Source organism: Pristiophorus japonicus, chromosome 22 (genome assembly GCF_044704955.1).
Source record: "Pristiophorus japonicus isolate sPriJap1 chromosome 22, sPriJap1.hap1, whole genome shotgun sequence".
Taxonomy (NCBI): Eukaryota; Metazoa; Chordata; class Chondrichthyes; family Pristiophoridae; genus Pristiophorus; species Pristiophorus japonicus.
Genome location: NC_091998.1, coordinates 3,680,957 through 3,700,775, shown reverse-complemented (window position 1 = coordinate 3,700,775; position 19,819 = coordinate 3,680,957). Strand labels below are relative to the sequence as shown.

Below are 19,819 nucleotides of genomic sequence, written 5' to 3'. Positions count from 1 at the left end.
TTCTTATGCCAGTGCTCAAACGGCCAGACTTATTAAATTCAACTTAGCAATTTACCATGGTGAGATTTGATCTCATGATCACATCAGTTGCTCATCCATACGTCTTCATATTTTTTGTTGTTCAGGTATCAAGCTAGTTATTTGAGACAAAGTGCAACCTGAGTGGGTGGACTAAGCAGAAGCATGCACTGGGAGTTCAGTTTCATTACTTTTGAATTGATGTCACTACTGTAATAAACTCGTGCATTTGAGTGCATTTCACAGCAATTCAGCCCGTTATCGATAACACAATACTAAGCTGATATGGAAACATTTATCGGGCAGAGTAATACCAATGCTCCAAGAAATGTACATTTCATATAGCTGCTGTCCTTCTGAAACAATGAAAATTGTCAAATCCTCACCATTACAAATGCAAAATTCTGCAGATGCTGGAAATACAGCAGGTAAGGCAGCATCTGTGACAAGAGAAACAGTTAACATTTCAGGTTGGTGACCTCTTCCATTCATTTTAACTTCAACCTCAGAGGAACTTTATGATCTTAAAGACTCAACTGAAAGCAAACAGCAGGTTCTACATGCTGCTTGTTGGCGACATCATCTGAAAACACAGCATCAGTTTCCACATGTACGCTGACGACACCCAGATCTACCTCTCGACCCCTCCAGTCTCGAAATTGTCAGACTGCTTGTCGGCATCTAGCATTAGATGAGCAGAAATGTTCTCCGATTAAATATTGGGAAGACCGAAGCCATTGTTTTCGGTAACCGTCACAAACTCCATTCCCTAACCACTGACTCCATCCCTCTCCCTAGCATCTGTCTGAGACTGAACCACATTGTTTGCAACCTTGATGTCTTATTTGACCCTGAAATGAGCTTCCGACCGTAAATTTGCAGCATAACTAAGACCGCCTATTTCCGCCTCTAACATCGCTTGTCTCCATCTCTGCCTCAGCTCATCCGCTGTTGAAACCCTCATCCGTGCTTTTTTTAAATCTCCAGACTGGACTATTCCAATGCACCCCTGGTTGGCCTCCCACATTCTACCCTACATAAAGTTGAGATGATCCAAAACTCGGCAGCCCGTGTCCTAATTCGCACCAAGTCCCGCTCACCCATCACTCCTGTGCTCGCTGACCAACATTGGCTCCCAGTTAAGCAACGCCTCAATTTCAAAATTCTCAACCTTGTTTTCAAATTCCTACATGGTCTCGCTCCTCCCTATCCCTGTAATCTCCTCCAGCCCCACATCCCCCAACCCCCTCAAGATCACCAAGCTCCTCTAATTCTGTTCTCTTGAGCCATCCCCTGATTATAATAGCTCCACCATTGGTGGCCGTGCTTCGAGTTGCCTCGGCCCATAGTTCTGGAACTCCCTGCCTAAACTTCTCCACCTCTCTTTCCTCCTTAAAGCGTTCCTTAAAACCTACCTCTTTGACCATCTGTCCTAATTTCTCCTTAAGTGGCTTGGTGGCAAATTTTGGTTCTATACTACTACTGTGAAGCTCCTTGCAATGTTTTACTACATTAAAAGGTGCTAAATAAATAAAAGTTGTTGTTCTGACGAAAGGTCACTTTTGAAGTGTAGACACTGTCGTAATGAAGGAAAACCCAGCAGCCAATTTTCACACAGCAAGCTCTCATAAATAGTAATGAGATAATGGCCAGGTAATAAGTTTTGAGTGATGTTGATTGAGGGATAAATATTGGGTAGGACAACGGGGAGAACTCCTCTGCTCTTCTTTGAAATAGTGCCATGGAATCTTTTATGTCCACCCGAAAGGGCAGATAACTCATGTTCAACACCTCATCCAAAAGGTGGCTCTTCCGACAGCGCAGCACTCCCTCAGGGCCGCACTGGAGTATTAGCCTAGATTTTAACAGAAACAAATAAAGAGCTTCTCTCCAGTGTTATAATAAAATGCATTTTGCCAGTCCTTTGCATGAGGAAACTGTGGGAAATACACACCGCAACAGTCAGCATCTGAAAGAGAAAGACGGATCGACATTTTCAGTGGGCTCTGACTTCTATTGCAATGGTAAATCGAAAACATTAACCCATCTTTCTTTACAGAAATCAGCACTGCAATGCATTTGGATTATTTCCTGTTTTAACTTCTGATTTCAGCAGTCTGTTTTCATTCTCCTGAATTTTGTTTCCAGTCAGAAAAACTACAAGCTACTGCTTACAATTAGAATTGTCAATTGAAAATCTACCACTCCTTACAAACACAGTAAGCATCGTAGCAAGTTTCTAATATGATCGAGGCGATTGGCCTTCATCTTTCTTGGAGAAACCCATTGTAGAATGTGATCGCTAAAACACCCAAGAAAACAAAATCTCACTTATTCTGTCTGGAAAATGAATTGGGCAGCCATGTGCCGACTGACCCAACGTGGTTACCATGAAACTCTGTAGTTCATGTAGGCCTGCTCCTATTCCTTATGTTCTTATCTACAGGGGAGTCAAGGGTTATGGAGAACCAGCAGGAAAGTGGAGTTGAGGTCAAGATCAGATTAACCATGACCTTATTGAATGGCAGAGCAGGCTCGAGGGGCTGAATGTCCTACTCCTGCTCCTATATCTTATATTCTTATGAAATTAAAGTTTCATCAAGACTGAACAAGTCCCTTAGTCAGAAATCCACATTCTTACCAAGATAGCAATCATTCTTTAGAAGGTTTGAGCTGATACTTGCACTTGGACGGCAGATGTCCTTGGACAGCATCAAGACCTTGGCTGTGAGGGTCGGGGGAGCGTGCAACGCAGTGCTCAGTGTCAAGCTTACTGAACAAGAGTTGTAGTTAAAAATGGAATGGACAAGGTGATTCTGATAAAAGGAAAGGTTGGAACTTTTTCTGCAGAGCAATAGCGAGAGGCTGCTCCTTACAACAAGAACTAGTGGAGCATTCCAGACTGAAGCTGGGATACAGAGCAGGATTGGAGAGGAGGAGAGGCGAGGGGAGACTCTCGTAAATAAAAATGAAACCTTATTGTATTTGGAAAGCACCTGAATAAAAGTAAAATTGGAGTCTCTATGTACAATAGTTTAACCCGGCATAGAATAGAAACATAAATGTTTTTTGCCAAAGGCCACCGAAAGTAAAAGGTTTCATTAAACTGCTCTCGCGATCAGCACAAGAGATAAATGGTATATTTCAACACTTAACTCACATCACTGACAGATTTTATTTAGTTTATCAACATTACATAATCACATTGGCCTGATTATTGAAAGGGAAACCAAAGAGAAGTTGTTTTCTTTCCACTCATAAAAACAGTAAAGACTGTGGTAAAGGTAATGTCTATGAAGTAATCAGTGGCATGCAGCAATGAGAGGGATCGAGGATTTGAGTGAAATGTTAACCAACAAATTTGATAGCAGAGATTGATGAGTAACCTTACATTTCCAAAATGCCTCTGTCTAGTCAACAGTCAGAATGCCACCCTCTTCTCGACTTCAGAGATACATCCCTATCACTATTGCCACTCCTTTCCCATGCCCACAGTGCCAGAGTGATAGAGAATTCAAACAGGCTGCAAAGTTGAAGAAAACACAGACCTTTGCCTACGTGAGAGCGAGCACATTGCATTAAGACATCAATCAACTTGACATTTCAGGACTTTTGGCAGCGAGCCAATTACGGGCTAACAACATATCAATTGAGCCAATAAGGTCAAAGGGGGCGAGGTCGCGATTGTAAATTGAACCAGGGTAAGTACAGCCATTTTTTGCCATGTGTTTTAGAAGCACAAAGGACCTGGCATAAAGCCAGCAGTTTGTTGCAGCTGCCAAAATAAAGTTATGTTAAACTATCACCGGAGTTCGCATCTCATTGAAAATTAAGAGATCTAACACAGAGTGCACTATGGGGCTGGACTGATCAAGCTGCAGTGTAAGTGAACATGGTGGGTCTCCTTCACTCACACTAATAGAGGAAGAGAATACAAAAGCAAGGAAGTAAGGTAAACCTTTATAAATCACTGCTGAGGCCTCAGCTGGAGTACTGTGTCCAAATCTGGGCACCGCACTTTAGGAAGGATGTCAAGGCCTTGGAGAGGGTGTAGATTTACCAGAATGATACCAGGGATGAGGGTTTAGAGACTAAAAAAGCTGGGATTATCCTTGGAGCAGAGAAGGTTAAGGGAAGATTTAATAGAGGTGTTCAAAATCATGAGTGCTTCTGTTCGAGTAAATATGGAGAAACTGTTTCCACTGGCACATGGGTCAGTAACCAGAGGGCACTGATTTAAGATAATTGGCAAAAGAATCAGAGGTAACATAAGGAGCACTGGTTTGCACACCGTGTTACGATCTGGAATACAATGCCTGAAAGTAGATTAAACAGTAATGTTCAAATGGGATTTGGATAAATACTTGGAAAGGAAAACATTGGGGAAAGAGCAGGGGAATGGGACGAATTGGATCACTCAAAGAGCAAGCGCAGGCATGATGGGCTGAATGGCCTCCTTCCGTGCTGCACGATTCTAATGTTGGAATAGTTGGTTCATCTGAGAGGCCATTTCGAGTAAAAAGATGACGCGAGGAAGCAGCATAAGCAATAAAAAGGAATGTACAAAGTTGGGAGGTCAGAAGGAAGTTGATGACAAGGATACAGCAGAGGGGAAGGGAGGGAGAGGAGAAGGAGTGGTTAGGTCCCGGCACTCAAGATGCGGCATTGAATGGGTACATGAATTCATTCACAAAGTTGGCTTTTCCGTTGCTAGCCATGGATACCCTAAGCCTGCTTGAGCAAGCATGTGTCAGAAGATAATTGAATCAATAGAAAAGAACTTGCATTTTTATAGCACCATGCAGGACCTCAGGGCACCCCAAAGCATTTTACAGCGAATGGAGGACTTTTGAAGTGCAGGGACTGTTGTAATGTAGGAAAACAAGGCAACCAATTTGTGCAGTCCCACACGTAGGAATGAGACCAGATATAAAAACAGGGAATGCTGGAAATCTCAGCGGGTCAGGCAGCAGATGTGTGGAGAGAAAAACAAAGTTAACGTTTCTGGTCGACCACCCTTCGTCAGAACTGCCAAATGTTCGAAAAGTTTGAAAATGTTCCTTTTCAAACAGTCGGCAGTTCTGACAAAGGGCGTTCGACCCGAAACATTAACTTTGTTTTTCTCTCCGCAGATGCTGCCTGACTCGCTGAGATTTTCAGCATTCCCTGTTTTTATTTCAGATTCCAGCATCCACAGTATTTTGCTTTTAAATGAGACCAGAGAGTTTGTTTTAGTGTTGTTGGTTGAGGGATAAATGTTGATCAGGACACTGAAGTACTGACCTGCTCTTCTTCGAAATAGTGCCATGGGATCTTTTACGTCCATCTAAAGGGAAAGAAGGGGCCTCGGTTTAATATTTCATCCAAAAGATGGCACCTCCAACAGTGCAGCACTCCCTCAGTAGTGCACTGAAGTGTCAGCCTAGATTTTGTACTCAAGTTTCTGGACTGGAACCTTTTTATTCAAGAGGCAAGGGTCACTGCAAAGCCACGGCTGTCATCTTAAGAAGTGGCTGCAGAGGTAGTAGATGCATTTGGTTGTAATCTTGCAAAATTCCCAGGATTCTGGGGAAAGGTCCCAGCGGATTGGAAAACCGCAGATGCAATGCCCCTATTCAAGAAAGGAGGGCGACAGGAAGCAGGAAACTATAGGCCAGTTAGCCTAACATCTGTCATTGGGAAAATGCTGGAATCCATTATTAAGGAAGTGGTAGCAGGACATTGCATTATGATTTTCTAAATCAAGCAGAGCCAGCACGGTTTTATGAAAGGGAAATAGTGTTTGACAAATCTTTGAGGATGTAACGAACAGGGTGGCTAAAGGGGAACCAGTAGATGCGGTGTATTTGGATTTCCAAAGGGCATTCGATAAGGTGCCACATAAAAGGTTACTGCACAAGTTAAGAGTTCATGATGTTGGGGGTAATACATTAGCATGGATAGAGGATTGGCCAACTAACAGAAAACAGAGACAGGATAAATGGGTCATTTTCAGATTGGCAAACTGTAACTAGTGGGGTGTCATAGGGATCAGTGCTGGGCCCGCAACTATTTACAATCTATGTTAATGACTTGGATGAAGGGACTGAATGTATTGTCGCCAAATTTGTTGACGATACAAAGATAGATGGGAAAACAAGTTGTGAGGAGGATACAAAGAGACTGCAAAGGGATATATGTAAGTTGACAAAAAATTGGCAGATGGAGTATAATGTGGGAAAATGTGAGGTTATTCACTTTGGTAGGAAGAATTGAAAAGCAAAATATTATTTACATTGAGAGACTACAGAATGCTGTGGTACAGAGGGATCTGGGTGTCCTCGTACATGAGACACAAAACGTTAGCATGCAGGTACACAAGTAATTAGGAAGGCAAATGGAATGTTGGCCTTTATTGCAAGGGGGATGGAGCATAAAAGTAGGGAACTGTACATCATTTTAGGCGGTCCCTCATATCTAGGATGACTTGCTTCCATGCCAAAAAGGGATGAGTTCACAGATGTTTCAAAGAAGGACCGAATATTCCAGGTCTCGAACTACATCCTGAAGGGTGGAAGATGCCTGTGCGTGGATTTTTTTAACGTGGGGTGGCCGTTGCACACCAGCCACCACACGGGCTTGACGGAGCTAGGTCTTGGTCCAGTGGCAAGGATTACCCAAGACATACAGGGCATACAAACTGTACAAGGCGTTGATGAGGCCACACCTAGAGTACTGCGTACAGTTTTGGTCTCCTTATTTAAGGAGGGATATACTTGCACTGGAGGCAGTTTAGAGAAGGTTTGCTATGTTGATTCCCGAGATGAAGGGGTCGACGTGAAGAAAGGTTGAGCAGGTTGGGTCTATAGACCTATACTCATTGGAGTTTAGATGAATGAAAGGTGATCTTACTGACATATGAGTCTAAGGGGGCTTGATAGGGTAGATGCTGAGAGGATGTTTCCCCTCGTGGGGGAACCTAGAACTAGGGGGCATAGTTTCAGAATAAGGGGTCACCCATTTAAGATGGCGGCGAGGAGGAATTTCTTCTGAGGGTCGTGAATCTTCGGAATTTTCTACCCCAGAGAGCTGTGGGGGCTGTCATTGAATATATTCAAAGCGGAGATAGACAGATTCTTGAACGAGAGGGGAATCAAGGGTTATGGGGAACAGGCAGGAAAGTTGAGTTGAGGCCAAGATCAGATTAGCCATGATCTTATTGAATGGCGGAGCAGGCTTGAGGGGCCATATGGCCTACTCCTGCTTCTGCTCCTATTTCTTATGAACAGACAGACTGGGCTTCAGTTTAGCACCTCATCTGAAAGACAGCATCTCTGACAATGCAACGCTCCCTCAGTCCTGTGCAGAAGTGTCAGTTTAGAGTATTCGGAAGGCCACAGGATTGATCCCAAATGATAAAGGAGCTATAATTGACGTCAGAGCTCAGGAGGTAAAAGAAGCCATGGTTACAAATTAGCAAGTGCTTGTAATCAGACCAGATTTTACCTATTAGCAACACTGAAAGTCAGATAAATGCAATGTTAAATCATTTGTATAACCAGTTAATAGTCTTTATTAAAATTATTTTTTTTTAAAAGCATAAATGTGGGTACAGTGCTCCTTTCTCTCACAATGCTTGGGTCACAGATCAGAGTTCCAGAACTGCATGTCACAGTTACAATCAGAATATTCCAAGTGATTTAGCACAAGTGTGCCTCCTCGTAACTGATCTGCAGAAAGTTCTAGTTAAGCTGGTAATGGAAGCGTGCTGACATGGGTCGAGGAGGTTGGAGAGAGATGTAAAAAAACATCCAAAATGTGCTTGAGCAGAAAAACCACTGCAGCATCTGAATTGATGTTCAGTTGATTGGTACTTCGCGCAACTGCCTCCCTTTTTCCCCCTTGGAAGGCAATTGGATATTGCAGCAACCATTTGGACAAAGAGTTCACCAATTTGCTATCTACATTACTGTGTTTACTATGCTATCAAAATAATAAATACCAGTGCAACAGATTATCCTCAAACTTTGACCTCATAAACTACACTTTATATCTGTTTATAAAAAAGGCAGTGAGGAAAAATAAAGCCCGAGGTGTAATGAGCAGCCACAATGTGCACGGCTAATCCAGTGTGCTCTGCACTCGTGGGTTCGAGGCCATCTTCGTCCTTATTGTATTAAACATTTGTTGCCTCTGGTTGTTTTTTTAACCTCATGGCCAAATTCACCTTTTACTGACAAGGATGCTGCACTTTGGTCATATCATATCAAATTAATAATATATTCATCAAAGGGAAAACATTAGCAGGACTATGGAGATGGGGACTAATTAGATAGGTCACTGAGAGACAGCACAGGCACAGTGGGCAGAATAGCTTTCTTCACTACCGTCAGAATCTGAGAGTTATGCTCCTCACTGTCGGCGGTGCCTTGGTCTAGGCGTACGGCTGGCGCTTCGGGATTTTCGCAATTGAAATGGGAAGGTCCCGACAAGCCCCGCCATCTTTTAGTCAAAGTCCGCTTCTCACAGCCGGTCGACACGTGAGAGAACAGACATATTTCACATTGAAATGTGTGATATCCGCCGTTGTTCCCACAGCATCCACATCCCAGAGTTTCACAGGAGCAAAGTGAAATTTACACAACTGAGTAAAGTTAAAGTATCTCAGATGTACTCAGCTCTGTGCCTCATTGGACAACGTAAACCCGTGTTTGGTTCCGGCCAATACTTGATCAGTATATCTTCCTTTCTGCACGCATGGGCTCGCCTCAATTGGGATAAGCATACATTCACTGTCATCGTGAAACACACTGCGCTGAATACGAGTGCTTCCTGCTTTCTCTAGCGCTGAAAAGTTGCGAGAAGCTGGCTTTTGAGTTCGTCCCTTAGCTGCCGAATTCAAACCGTACAGGAAATCAATCCGGAGCGACCAAGCTGCCTGGTCTGATTAAAAGGGTTGGTACCGTATCTTTTGATTAGGCATTTTATAGTCTTGCGGCCTCAACATTAAGGTCAACAAATTGGATCATGCGCACTGCTCACATTGTCTGGTAATGGTTCTGCTGTTCCCAATAACACCTCCTCTGGATCATCCTTTGTTACCTTATTGCCCGATTACCACACTCTTTGCCTTTTCCCATTGTGCCATTTATTATGTAATCACTCCTGCGCAGCCACTTCTTTTAAGACCCGAGGATGCAAGCCATCAGGTCCATGGTACTTGACAGCCTTTAGTCCCATTAGTTTGCCTGGTACTTTTTCTCCAGTGATAATGATTGTTTTAATTTCCTCCCTCCCTTTTGCCCCTGATTTTCTACTATTATTGGGATGCTTTTAGTGTCTTCCAGATATAAATACAGATATAAAGTCTCTGCCATTTCTTTGTTTCCCATTATTAATTCCCCAGTCTCATCCTCTAAAGGGACCAACATTTACTTTAGCTACTCTCTTCCTTTATATATACTTGAAGAAGCCCTTACTGTCTGTTTTTATATTTCTTGCTAGTCATAGGTGGAAAACATCCCATGACATACTGCAAAACAGGGAAGTTCTCCCCTCTACCATGGTTGACATGGACCTCGACCATGTCCGTTCTATTTCCCGCACTTCTGCTCTCATCCCTTCGCCTCCCTCCCAGCACGACGATAGGGTTCCCCTTGTCCTCACCTTTCACCCAACCAGCCTCAACGTTCAACAGATCATCCTCTACCATTTCCGCTACCTCCAGCGTGATCCCACAACCAATCACACCTCCCCTCCCCTTTCAGCATTCCGAAGAGACTGCTCCCTCCGCGACACCCTGGTCCACTCCTCAATCACCCCCAGCACCCCCTCCCCTTCTCACGGCAGCTTCCTGTGCAAGCACAGGAGATGTAACACCTGCCCGTTTACCTCCTCCCTTCCCACTAACCAGGGCCCCAAACACTCCTTCCAGTGAAACAGCGATTTACTTGTACTTCTCTCAATTTAGTACACTGTATTCGCTGCTCACGATGTGGCCTCCTCTACATTGGGGAGACCAAACGCAGATTTGATCTGGAAATCTGAACACCTCCGCCAAGTCTGTAAGTGTGACCCCGAGCTTCCGGTCGCCTGTCACTTTAATTCTCCGCTCCGATCTTTCCTCCTCGGTCCCTGCACTGTTCCAATGAAGCTTAAAGCAAGCTCGAGAAACAGCACCTCATCTTTTGTTTCGACACTTTACAGCCTTCTGGACTCACATCGAGTTCAACAATTTCAAACCATAATCACTGTACTTATTGGATCATACGCACCGCTGATTCTGCCATCTTCATTTATATCCTTATCTAGACTCATCTTTTGTTTCTTAACTTGTTCCATTATCATCTCCTTTTGTCTTGCACCATCATCCCATTTGTCTCTTAATCTCTGCTGCCTTCCATCCTATTAGACCTTCTGTTTTGTTCTTTCCTCCCCTCTCCCTGCACATGTTTAAAAACCTGTTACATCTCTAACTTTTTCAAGTTCTGATGAAGGGCCATCGACCCAAAACATTAACTGTTTCTCTCTCCACAGATGCTGCATGACCTGCTGAGTATTTCTAGCATTTTCTGTTTTTATTTCAGATTCCAGCATCTGCAGCATTTAAGCTTTTGTAGAGTTCTCCCAGTGTCCTGGTTAACATTCGTACCTCAATCAACACCACTAAGGACAAATTAACTAGTCACTTATCGTATGCTGTTTGTGGAACCTTGCTCTGCGCAAACTTGTTGCCGTGTTGCCCTGCAAAACATTAGTGACTGTGCTTTAAAAGTAATTCATCAGCAGTGAAGATCCTTTGGGCAGCATGAGGACACAAAAGGTGCTTTATAAATGCAAGACCTTTCCCGATTTGTGTAGCTCAGTTACTCAGTAAATAAACCTCCATCAGCTCGTGAAGGAACAAACTGTTTGCAACAATTCCTAATGTCTCAATTCACGAAGGGGGGAAAAAAAAGGATGTTACTTCTCAATTTAAACTGTTTGGTTCATCATCAGGGCCAGACCAACAACAGACCCAATTATTAGCACATTTGGATACTTTATTGCAAAAATATGAGTTGCATTTCCTAGCACTGCAATTAAATACCAATAGGTACAGACATTTTCCAATTCACATTTCATTGGCTGTCAAAGCTGTACACATTTTAACAGTAATACATTAGCAAGAATATCAAGCTTTACTAAGCAGACAATTATGAAATTACAGTAAAAATCTGTAAACAGTTTTCTACAATAAAATCTCTCAACCCACAACTGTACACCTGTAACTTTTATCGTCGGGTAATCTTAAGAGTACTCACTGCAGGAAAGCACCTCGCAATACCCTTTCACCAGTGGCACCATCAGCGTCATGACTCTGCAGACATCACAACAGCTTGTGAGAAGCATTTACTGGCGACACTTCACATGGATCTTCAGCAGCTTGGAATACTGGCAAGTCACTACGAACTTTACAGACTGCCACAAATAAAAATCAGAATCGTACACATTATAAAAATAACAGATGAGTAGGAGGAAATTAAAGGCAATCAGAGTCAGAGCCCATTTGTGCCTGCAGCTGAAGCTTTACTCCTATGGGTGAAGTTCTCTAAATAGGACTGTCTTGTTGCCTTCTAACTTCCTTCTAGTTATCCAATCTTCATACATCAAAACTAATATCCCCCAATTTATCACACCATCATACTCCTGCCCAGTGACCGGGTACATATGTGTTACTTCAATAATTACATTTGAATCTGCATCCTTCATTATTATTTTTTTTCAACAGCAGCTTCTCATCCCTCATGGCCCTCAGTGAAACAACACCCACGCTGTCTCTCACATCAGGCCTACAATCAAGAACAATTTCAATTATATACAACTATACGGGACAGTGAATAAAGTGTCAAGGTGTCTTCCATGTGGGCGTCATAACAGACACGGTTTAGCTCTTTCGTATGTGTTATAAAAAAAACAAGCTGTTCACTAATGGCAAGTACAAGCACGACCTCAGGCTGCAACCAAACAGAACTACAATTGTACTAAACCTACACAGTAAGCTGAATTATTGTGTAATTTTTTGTATTTTAACCCCATTCAAGCCCAAGAATTGACGGAACAAAGTTTCTGCAGGTCAAGCTGACAATCGTTTGCCAGTCACTTCACTTCATTGAATGAATGAATAGGATTCAGAGACGGAACAGCAGAGATGCTGGTCCACAGAAGCTGAATAGATCCATCCAATTCCTCTCTCCAATAGTTTAGTGGAAGCGGTAACCTGATTACATGAAGTGGGCGAACACCACCTGCTAAAATTGCTGAGAGCGAGATTTCAGAGGAACGCGTTAACCATCCATAAGCTGGGTTCCTGCTGCATAATTTTACGGTCACCTTTAGTAACTTTTGAGATGTTGGAACCAGAGTCCTAACCAGAATTTGAGGTTTGTTAAAATACAACGCTAAAGTGGCCTTCTGTAATTTATTTTCATACATAACATTTCAACTTGATCGATTTGGAATGAGTTATATGGGTTATTAAACTGTCTTCATTACAATTACATCAGAAAATGCCTGTTGCAACTTGACATGTAAACCACAAAAGGCATTTAGATCATTATACTGTAGTGCAGAACGCTGCACATTTTATACCAGTGTAAAGATCCAAATTAGTAGTGTGGCTATTACTGTGTTACAGCAAAATATAATTCTGACTATCCACAGGAGAGCAGTGCAGTTACATCCAGCATCAAAACTCTAAACATAGTTCCTAAATAGTAACTGAAACATTTTAATTTTCGGTTTTATAATTTAAATACATTCAATCTTTAGCCTTCATCATTTTTCATTTATACCAACCATTAAATGCACTTTCAATTTTCAACATCACAGTTGGTAAGTGATCATTTTTAGTGTTACTTATACATTCAGTTAGTGGCAGTACCAGTGTTTAGTCCAAGCATTAGCCTACTTTAAGATAAATTGCTTCTGACAGTCATTGTTTTTGGCTGACCTCGGTCACAAGGGTAAGTGTCGGGGTTTAAACCGTGCCATGTACAGATTGCAGTTCCGGCAGTACACCTCGGTACCATCGATGAACACCTGCTGGCATAAAGCACACTGACGCCCCCTGGTGGCCGGCTGTGGAGTAGTCTGTTCGGTCATTGGTCGGCCAGCAGATGGCCGCCTTGTACACACACCAGTACCGCTGGTCATTGCAGTAGTACGAGGGACCAAATGCTTCTTATCACTGGGATGAGGCTGGGTATACATTGCCTTCCTCCAATCCTCATCTGGAGGAACATCAAGGCGGACTGGACCTGGAGTGTTGGAGCATGAAGACTTGCTGTAAGGGGATTTTGGAGGGTCCAAGATAATTGTCGTGTTGCTGTTTTTTGGAAAAGTGTTGTGGCCAGTGTAATGCACAGGTCTGTACTGCACAGGAAAACGGTCAGTGCAACCATAACTATCGGGCACCTCAGTCCGAGTCGGGTTCGGAGGCTTGCTCAATGTTGTTCTGCTGGTTGGATCTCTGCAAAGTTGCTCCACTTTTCTCTTGTCTGGCAGAACTGCTCGGTTGCCTTGAGCCAGTCTCTGCTTGATGACATTCTTATTCTCAACATGCATCTGGTTTATTCTGATGGGTCTCTGTCCTTTGCTCAAACTCTTCTGAGAGCGTGGCAGTGTGCCATAGTTCACTGCAAAACTCTGGTAGTTCTCATGGTTGAGAGCTTCACCCCGGTCAAGCACAGCCAGAAATTTTTCGATGTTCTTGTCTGCTTTCACAAGAAACAGAAAAGGTAAGCTCCTAAAATTACTGAGGATTTTGATCAGGGACAAAACTGTATTAACTACACATTCAAAAATCTAGCACAAGAAATTCCACACTGGTTCCCCAATCGCCCACTGTAAATTTGGTAGAAACCTTGGAGAAACGGCTGTCCTCACCCATCTTCTGCCGAAGTTATCACAAGAATCCCCAGAGAAATTCCAGGCTGTAGTCTTTAGTTACACATTCAATAGCCCGAGATAGAGTGAGCAAGAGGCTACCATTTTGTACACCTACTGATTTCTTTAAGTCATGAAAAATATTTTTATGTTTTAGCAAACATTGTTTTAATCTATTCTAGCAGACATTTGGTCACTAAATCACTCGTGACATTTGGCTGAAAGGGTTTGGAATGAAGTTGCTTCTGTTACTGATGCTGTGTGGTGTCCATTACTGCATCAGATACGAGCACAATATTTCATCTGCAGTCATAGAATTTACCAATGTTAGACCGAATAAGAACAAGGTAACCATGCAAGTCCTTCACTTTCACAAGTGGCTTTTTAAATGACATTTATGGCCCGAAAGACCAGCAACAATCAGCACTCATCTTCAGCACAAACAGAGACAATTTGGCCCACTGTGCCGATACTGGCTCTCTGAAAAGCTGTCCATTTAGTTGTAGTTTCTTGCTCCTACTGTGTACCCTTTTAAATTTGTGATTTTCAAATATTTATTCACTTCCTTTTTTAGAAGTCATGATTAATTCTGTTTCCACCACTGTTTCTAGTATAGCATTTCATGTTCCAACAACTCTGCATTTAAAAAAAAGTTCTAACCATCCCTTCGATCTATTGATGTTAAATTTATGGCTTCTAGTTACTGGTTAATCGGATCTCCTCTTAGCTCCTCTGTTGCAGTGAAGAGCCGCAGTTTCTTTGGTCTCAACTCAATGAAAGCTTATCATTTCTGGTACCATCTCAGCAAATCTCTGCTGCACCCTCTCTGTGGCTGTAATGTCCTTGTTGGAAGTAATTTTTAAAATTGCTTTACAAGATCCCAATGGTACCAATTTCAAAGTAGGCACAAACAATTCTGATGAACTCCGATATAACTGTGACATTGCATCCATTCACAATGTATCAGATTTAACATGTTGCAACGCTGCTATGTTTTGTTCCTGGTTATGCAATCATTTTAAATATTACAATATAAAAACAACAAATGCCATGAACCTGTCAGAAATTATAGTCCATTAGCATTTTTCAATTACTGTTATATGCTGGCTCTGGATGTTCTAATTATAAAGCCTTGGGGCCTGGTCAAACCAATGCTAGCTCTTGCACTTAATGGCAGTAAACATCAAAACATAGTCTTATATTACAAAAAACAGTAGTCATCTCTGCCAACAACTTCAATACCATGTTGATGATCATTTCATATTTGAAGACCAGCTCAGAAGTAATGGTAACAACACAACATGGAAGGGAAATTAGCCGGACAAGGACATGCAACCTTGCGTACTACGGATAAACGTAAAGAAGAGATGCAAATGCAAGTAGAGAAGCCAAGATTACCTGATGCTCTGTTTGCCTCACCAGCCTTGCTGGGCTGCAGTGGATCAGACGAAAGGTGCTTTGATAGGTAAGGATGGTGCTGAGGGCAAGAGGTTAACACAATAGGATCATGGGAGGGAGCTTGGGACGTGGTCAAGGAAGAGGAACTGACCGATCTTTTTCGAGGCTCTACGTGCTTTCTCAGGGCTGTTGTTTCCTTGCAACAAAAATGGACATGGCTGTTATATGCAGAGACGTTCCAAAAAGACAGACAGAAAATGAATTGGTTCAAATTTATTCCCCGAAACCTCTTCCACAATGTTAAACATTTCACTAAGATGATATCACTAAAGTACACAAAACATTTTTTTGTCATTTACAGGTCTGTATTGCTGCAGGAAGTAGACTTACGACACTGTGAGAAGTAACCACAGGATTATCTCGGTTAGCAAGGATGGTTCCACTCAGGCTGCGAGCGATACGACGGAAATTCTCCGCACTGTAGTCATCACTTTCCACATTTTCTCTTGGAGCAAATTCATTGAAGTGTACCTTATCAGGTTAGAGGATAAAAATAAATACGAAATTAATTAAACCTTCATGATGGCAGCGCAAGTTATTTAACAAAGCAAAATATATGTATTTGTACAGGGGCTCTGAACAAATCCAGCTAAAGGTTAAAGAGTGGAGGACTCTTCAGAAACTCTAGCCATTTATATTGGTCATAAATGGATCGAACAGCAATCTAAACTAAACATGGCAGAGCTTACAGTGAAAGGCAGAATCCAAGCAGTGAATATTTGGAGAACAGCTCAAAAGGTTAAAGTCTAGGGAGAGCTTTGAACTGCATTTGAATCGTGCATTAATTAATCTCACTGCTTAATGCAGTAACTGCATGTAAACCTTGGTAGCATATAAAATAATACAACAGGACTGAAAACTCTCAACCATGACTCATCACCATCAATAGTTTTGTTAGTTCCTGACTAGCCTTTCAAGGAATTCTTCATAGCAATGCAGTGCCTCATTTCTGTCGGATCCTCATGGGAAGATTGGTGCTGCCCATTAAAGCACAGCTTGCATTGCCCATTCGAGCAACAGCTAGCCATGGCTTTCCCCAAGGCCAGGCAGCTCCTACCTGCTCCCATGTCGATCCAAAGTCACCACCCCCATTACAATGATAGAGCAGCCCTTCGGGGGGGGTGGGAACGATGGTTCTTCCCCGTCAGCAATGCTGCTGAAGCAGTCAAGAGGCACAACTCAACTGAAGGAAAAAACACATTAGCAATAGGGGAGTACTTCGAATTAAAAGGACTCCACAAAACTTGCCTTTTCCTTCAGTTCAGAAGAGTTCCCCTTTTCCCCAATACACCATGATATTTCCAAATCCAACACCACCTCTATCGATAGCCTGAGAGACACCGCCAATTTAATGGAAATTAGTACACATGACATGATGGACAACACACATTACTATGAATTAGGGTAGAAGAGACATTTTCTGTTCACTTCTGAATAAAATTGATAAAACAAAGGGTTAATACGTATCTTTTCCTGCTAAGTTTTCAAGTACCTTTGTATTGACTGGGACAGGTGCCCCGTAGGATACTGCTCCATAAGCACTGCGCTCAATCTCCGCAGTTGGAGTCTTTGATCGACCTCTTTCGGGCAGAGAGAAGTGTTTTCTTGTAACTGTATGTGCAGAAACTAGAGGAGGCACAAAAAGTGAAGACACATGAACACTTCCTTTACTGAAAGAGCTGAATAAATAACTAGGTATAATTTGGTCTTCAATTAGCCCAGTCTTCATTCTACAATAATATTATTCCCTAATTACTGTATTCTCAAAAACTGTACAAGAAGAGGTTCATCAAAAACCTAGTAATTCTATGTAAACCTCACTATACAGCATTTAGAAAACATTCTGGAAATGTATTTGTTTAGTGGACTCGAAGTGGATCTGGACATCTCTGGTTACAATGGTGTTCTCTTCTTTTTCAGTGCCTTCCAGAGCCTTAAAATCAACTGATGGTGCACCACACCATTCTGGGCATAATTTTCCAAATGGGGTCAGGCAATCAAGATACCTGTCTGTCTGCAGCCAGGAATACTGTGCATGACAAAAGCTGCATTTTGACCCATGAACAGATTTTTTATCAGAAGAAAACAAGGTTCCCTGCAATGATGCTGCTCTTTTCCTTTGGGAAAGTGTCTTTTGGAAGTTGAGACAAAAGATCTCGTGGAGCATGTTAATATTTGAGATTCCCCAACACAGTAGCTTTAAAACCATTGCTCTAAATAAACTAAGCCTAACTTTACTCAATCTGCAACTAATCGTGAGCAGATTGCCGATATATTTTGATTCGAAGTGAAACCCTTCTGAACATTACATGTTTCGATCATGTAAGACGTACGTAGACCTAAATGTACAGTTCAATTTCTGCCTCCACATACACGCTGTAGTCTTGCGACAGTATTGACAGGAAGAATGCACTACTTTATTTTGCAAACCTGCCAGTCCAATCCGGTTTGGTGCTATTTACAGCTGCCAATTTTACACTCTAATCTCAACACCATCATAAACTCACTGCAGTTTACAATATTTATCTTCAAACTAATGTCTGAGATTGAGATTCAACTCCACGTTTAAAATTCATCATGTGATTTCAAACATGGACTCCTTCCAGAAAGAAGCCTTTATAAAAGCTCTGACTAATATGACCCCACTGAAGAAATGTGTGTGTTATATATGTAAACCTGTAAATACCTTTTTTTAACCACCAGAGGGCTCATCCCATGGCACCCCAAGGGATCCCACAATCCCTTGGGAGCACCTGTACATAAGGAGGCCTCACAGGCTCGAGGCGCACTCTGAAGACCTGTAATAAAGGACGACGGTCACACCTTACTTGCAGCTAACAATATCTGGTCAGACTCTTTATTCAGTACATAACAATACACACTTTCCTCACTCTTCATTGTCCCTGAAGTAACCAGTACCAACGTTTCCTAACAAACCGTCATAGAAGCCCACACAGAAGGAAGGTGAAACCAAGAAAGATTTGACAAATTGGCACATGTACCTGATGCAAACAAAATGTCTGACAGCAGAGCTCTCTTCGATACTCAACCAGGTGTTGATTAGTACTGCATCCTTCAAAAGAAACAGAAAATGCTGCAAAGCCACCTGAGCCCACTGGTACCATTGAAGGACATGGTCCTCGCCTTCCTCCTTTTCATCTTCAGAGATAATGGGATTGAGCACCCAGGCAAATCAGGGCAAAAACCAAGCGCTCCACATACACCAACCTGAGGCATGACCTAGAACTGCAACAGACACTTCTTTGTACAGCCAGGGCACAAGCCACCTTTAGTGAACTGAAGAAATCTAGCTGAGAAATTATTGTACTCTAGCATTCCACTGAAGGAGATGATCATTTCAAGCCCTCTCACCAAGACTGCATTTATCTTTCCACGCCTGTATTGATTATCGATCACTGGTAAAGATTTATGACATTCAATTCTTAAATCTAGGTGCTGGCACCTAACCCTAAACAAAGAGAACTCAACTGAAATCAAACTGATGTTGGTCCAGGATGACAAAAGATTGCAACGGTTGCTAAGCAAAGTAGAAAGGAAAATGTTTTTAAAATAGTTATTTTATCAAAGTAAGACCAAGGTGTCGTCATCATACATGTGGAAATTGAGCACATGTCTATGGGTGATGTCACCAACAGGTGGCATGTAGGTGAGGAAGAGGCAGGGGTGAAGGATAGATCCTTCGGGACTCCAGGGAGACTAGTTAGGAGGTAGGAAGAGAAGCCATTGTTGTAAGATGCTCAACGTATTATCAACTGTTAAGTGAAGGCAGTCGCTGGACAGTGGAGGAGCGGTATTGGAGGAGGATGACGTGGGATAATTCACCGTGGTCATAGTCAGAAGATAGCATTTGTGACTTGGTTTCGGGCTGTTTCAGTGCTGTGGCAAAGGCAGAAACCTGATTGGAGAGATTCAGACAGGGGCCGGCACGAAAGCTGGTTGTGGATTGGGAGGCAACATGTTCAAGGACTTTGGAGAGGAAACGGTGGTCGAAAATGAGGTGGTAGTTTGCAGGGACAAAGGGCTGGGTTTTTGGAAAGGGGTGATGGCAGCAGGTTTGAAAGGGAGGGGTTACACTAACTGAGGAGAGGGAACCATTTTCCATGTCAACTAATGTGGGGGCCAGGAAGGGCAACTTGGTGGTCAAACTTTACAGTAAGGTTGATAAATCAAGAATCTTGCTTCTTTAGCTTAGTCTATTTTCATTTAAACAATCCGCAAATGACTTGGAATTAATGGGCCAGACAGCATGAGGATGCCAAGTTATGCGTAGATATGATCATTAACCCAAGATGTCTTAGTGGTGACATTTTAACCTAGCATGGTGTTTGATCTTCCCTGCACTGTGAAGTTGAGGTACTCCTCTCAGCAAACTCCCCGAGTTCCATCCATCTCTCACTGCTTAAACAAAACATTCAAT

At 42.5% G+C, this 19,819-nt stretch overlaps 1 protein-coding gene across 5 annotated transcripts in view; it reads right to left on the bottom strand.

Annotated features, from left to right (window-relative positions):
- Positions 1–12,443: 12,443 nt before the first annotated feature.
- The window catches only part of LOC139234820 (ubiquitin carboxyl-terminal hydrolase 54-like), a 141,063-nt gene continuing 133,687 nt past the window's right edge, over positions 12,444–19,819 (bottom strand). For all 5 annotated transcript variants that reach the window (XM_070865522.1, XM_070865526.1, XM_070865525.1 and 2 more), the window contains 4 exons: positions 16,874–17,007; positions 15,712–15,852; positions 15,322–15,517; positions 12,444–13,751 (listed from right to left, as the gene is read on the bottom strand). In XM_070865522.1, coding sequence (XP_070721623.1) covers positions 12,994–13,751; positions 15,322–15,517; positions 15,712–15,852; positions 16,874–17,007 — 1,229 coding nt within the window. In that variant the 3' untranslated portion in view covers positions 12,444–12,993. The remainder of the gene's footprint in view (positions 13,752–15,321; positions 15,518–15,711; positions 15,853–16,873; positions 17,008–19,819) is intronic.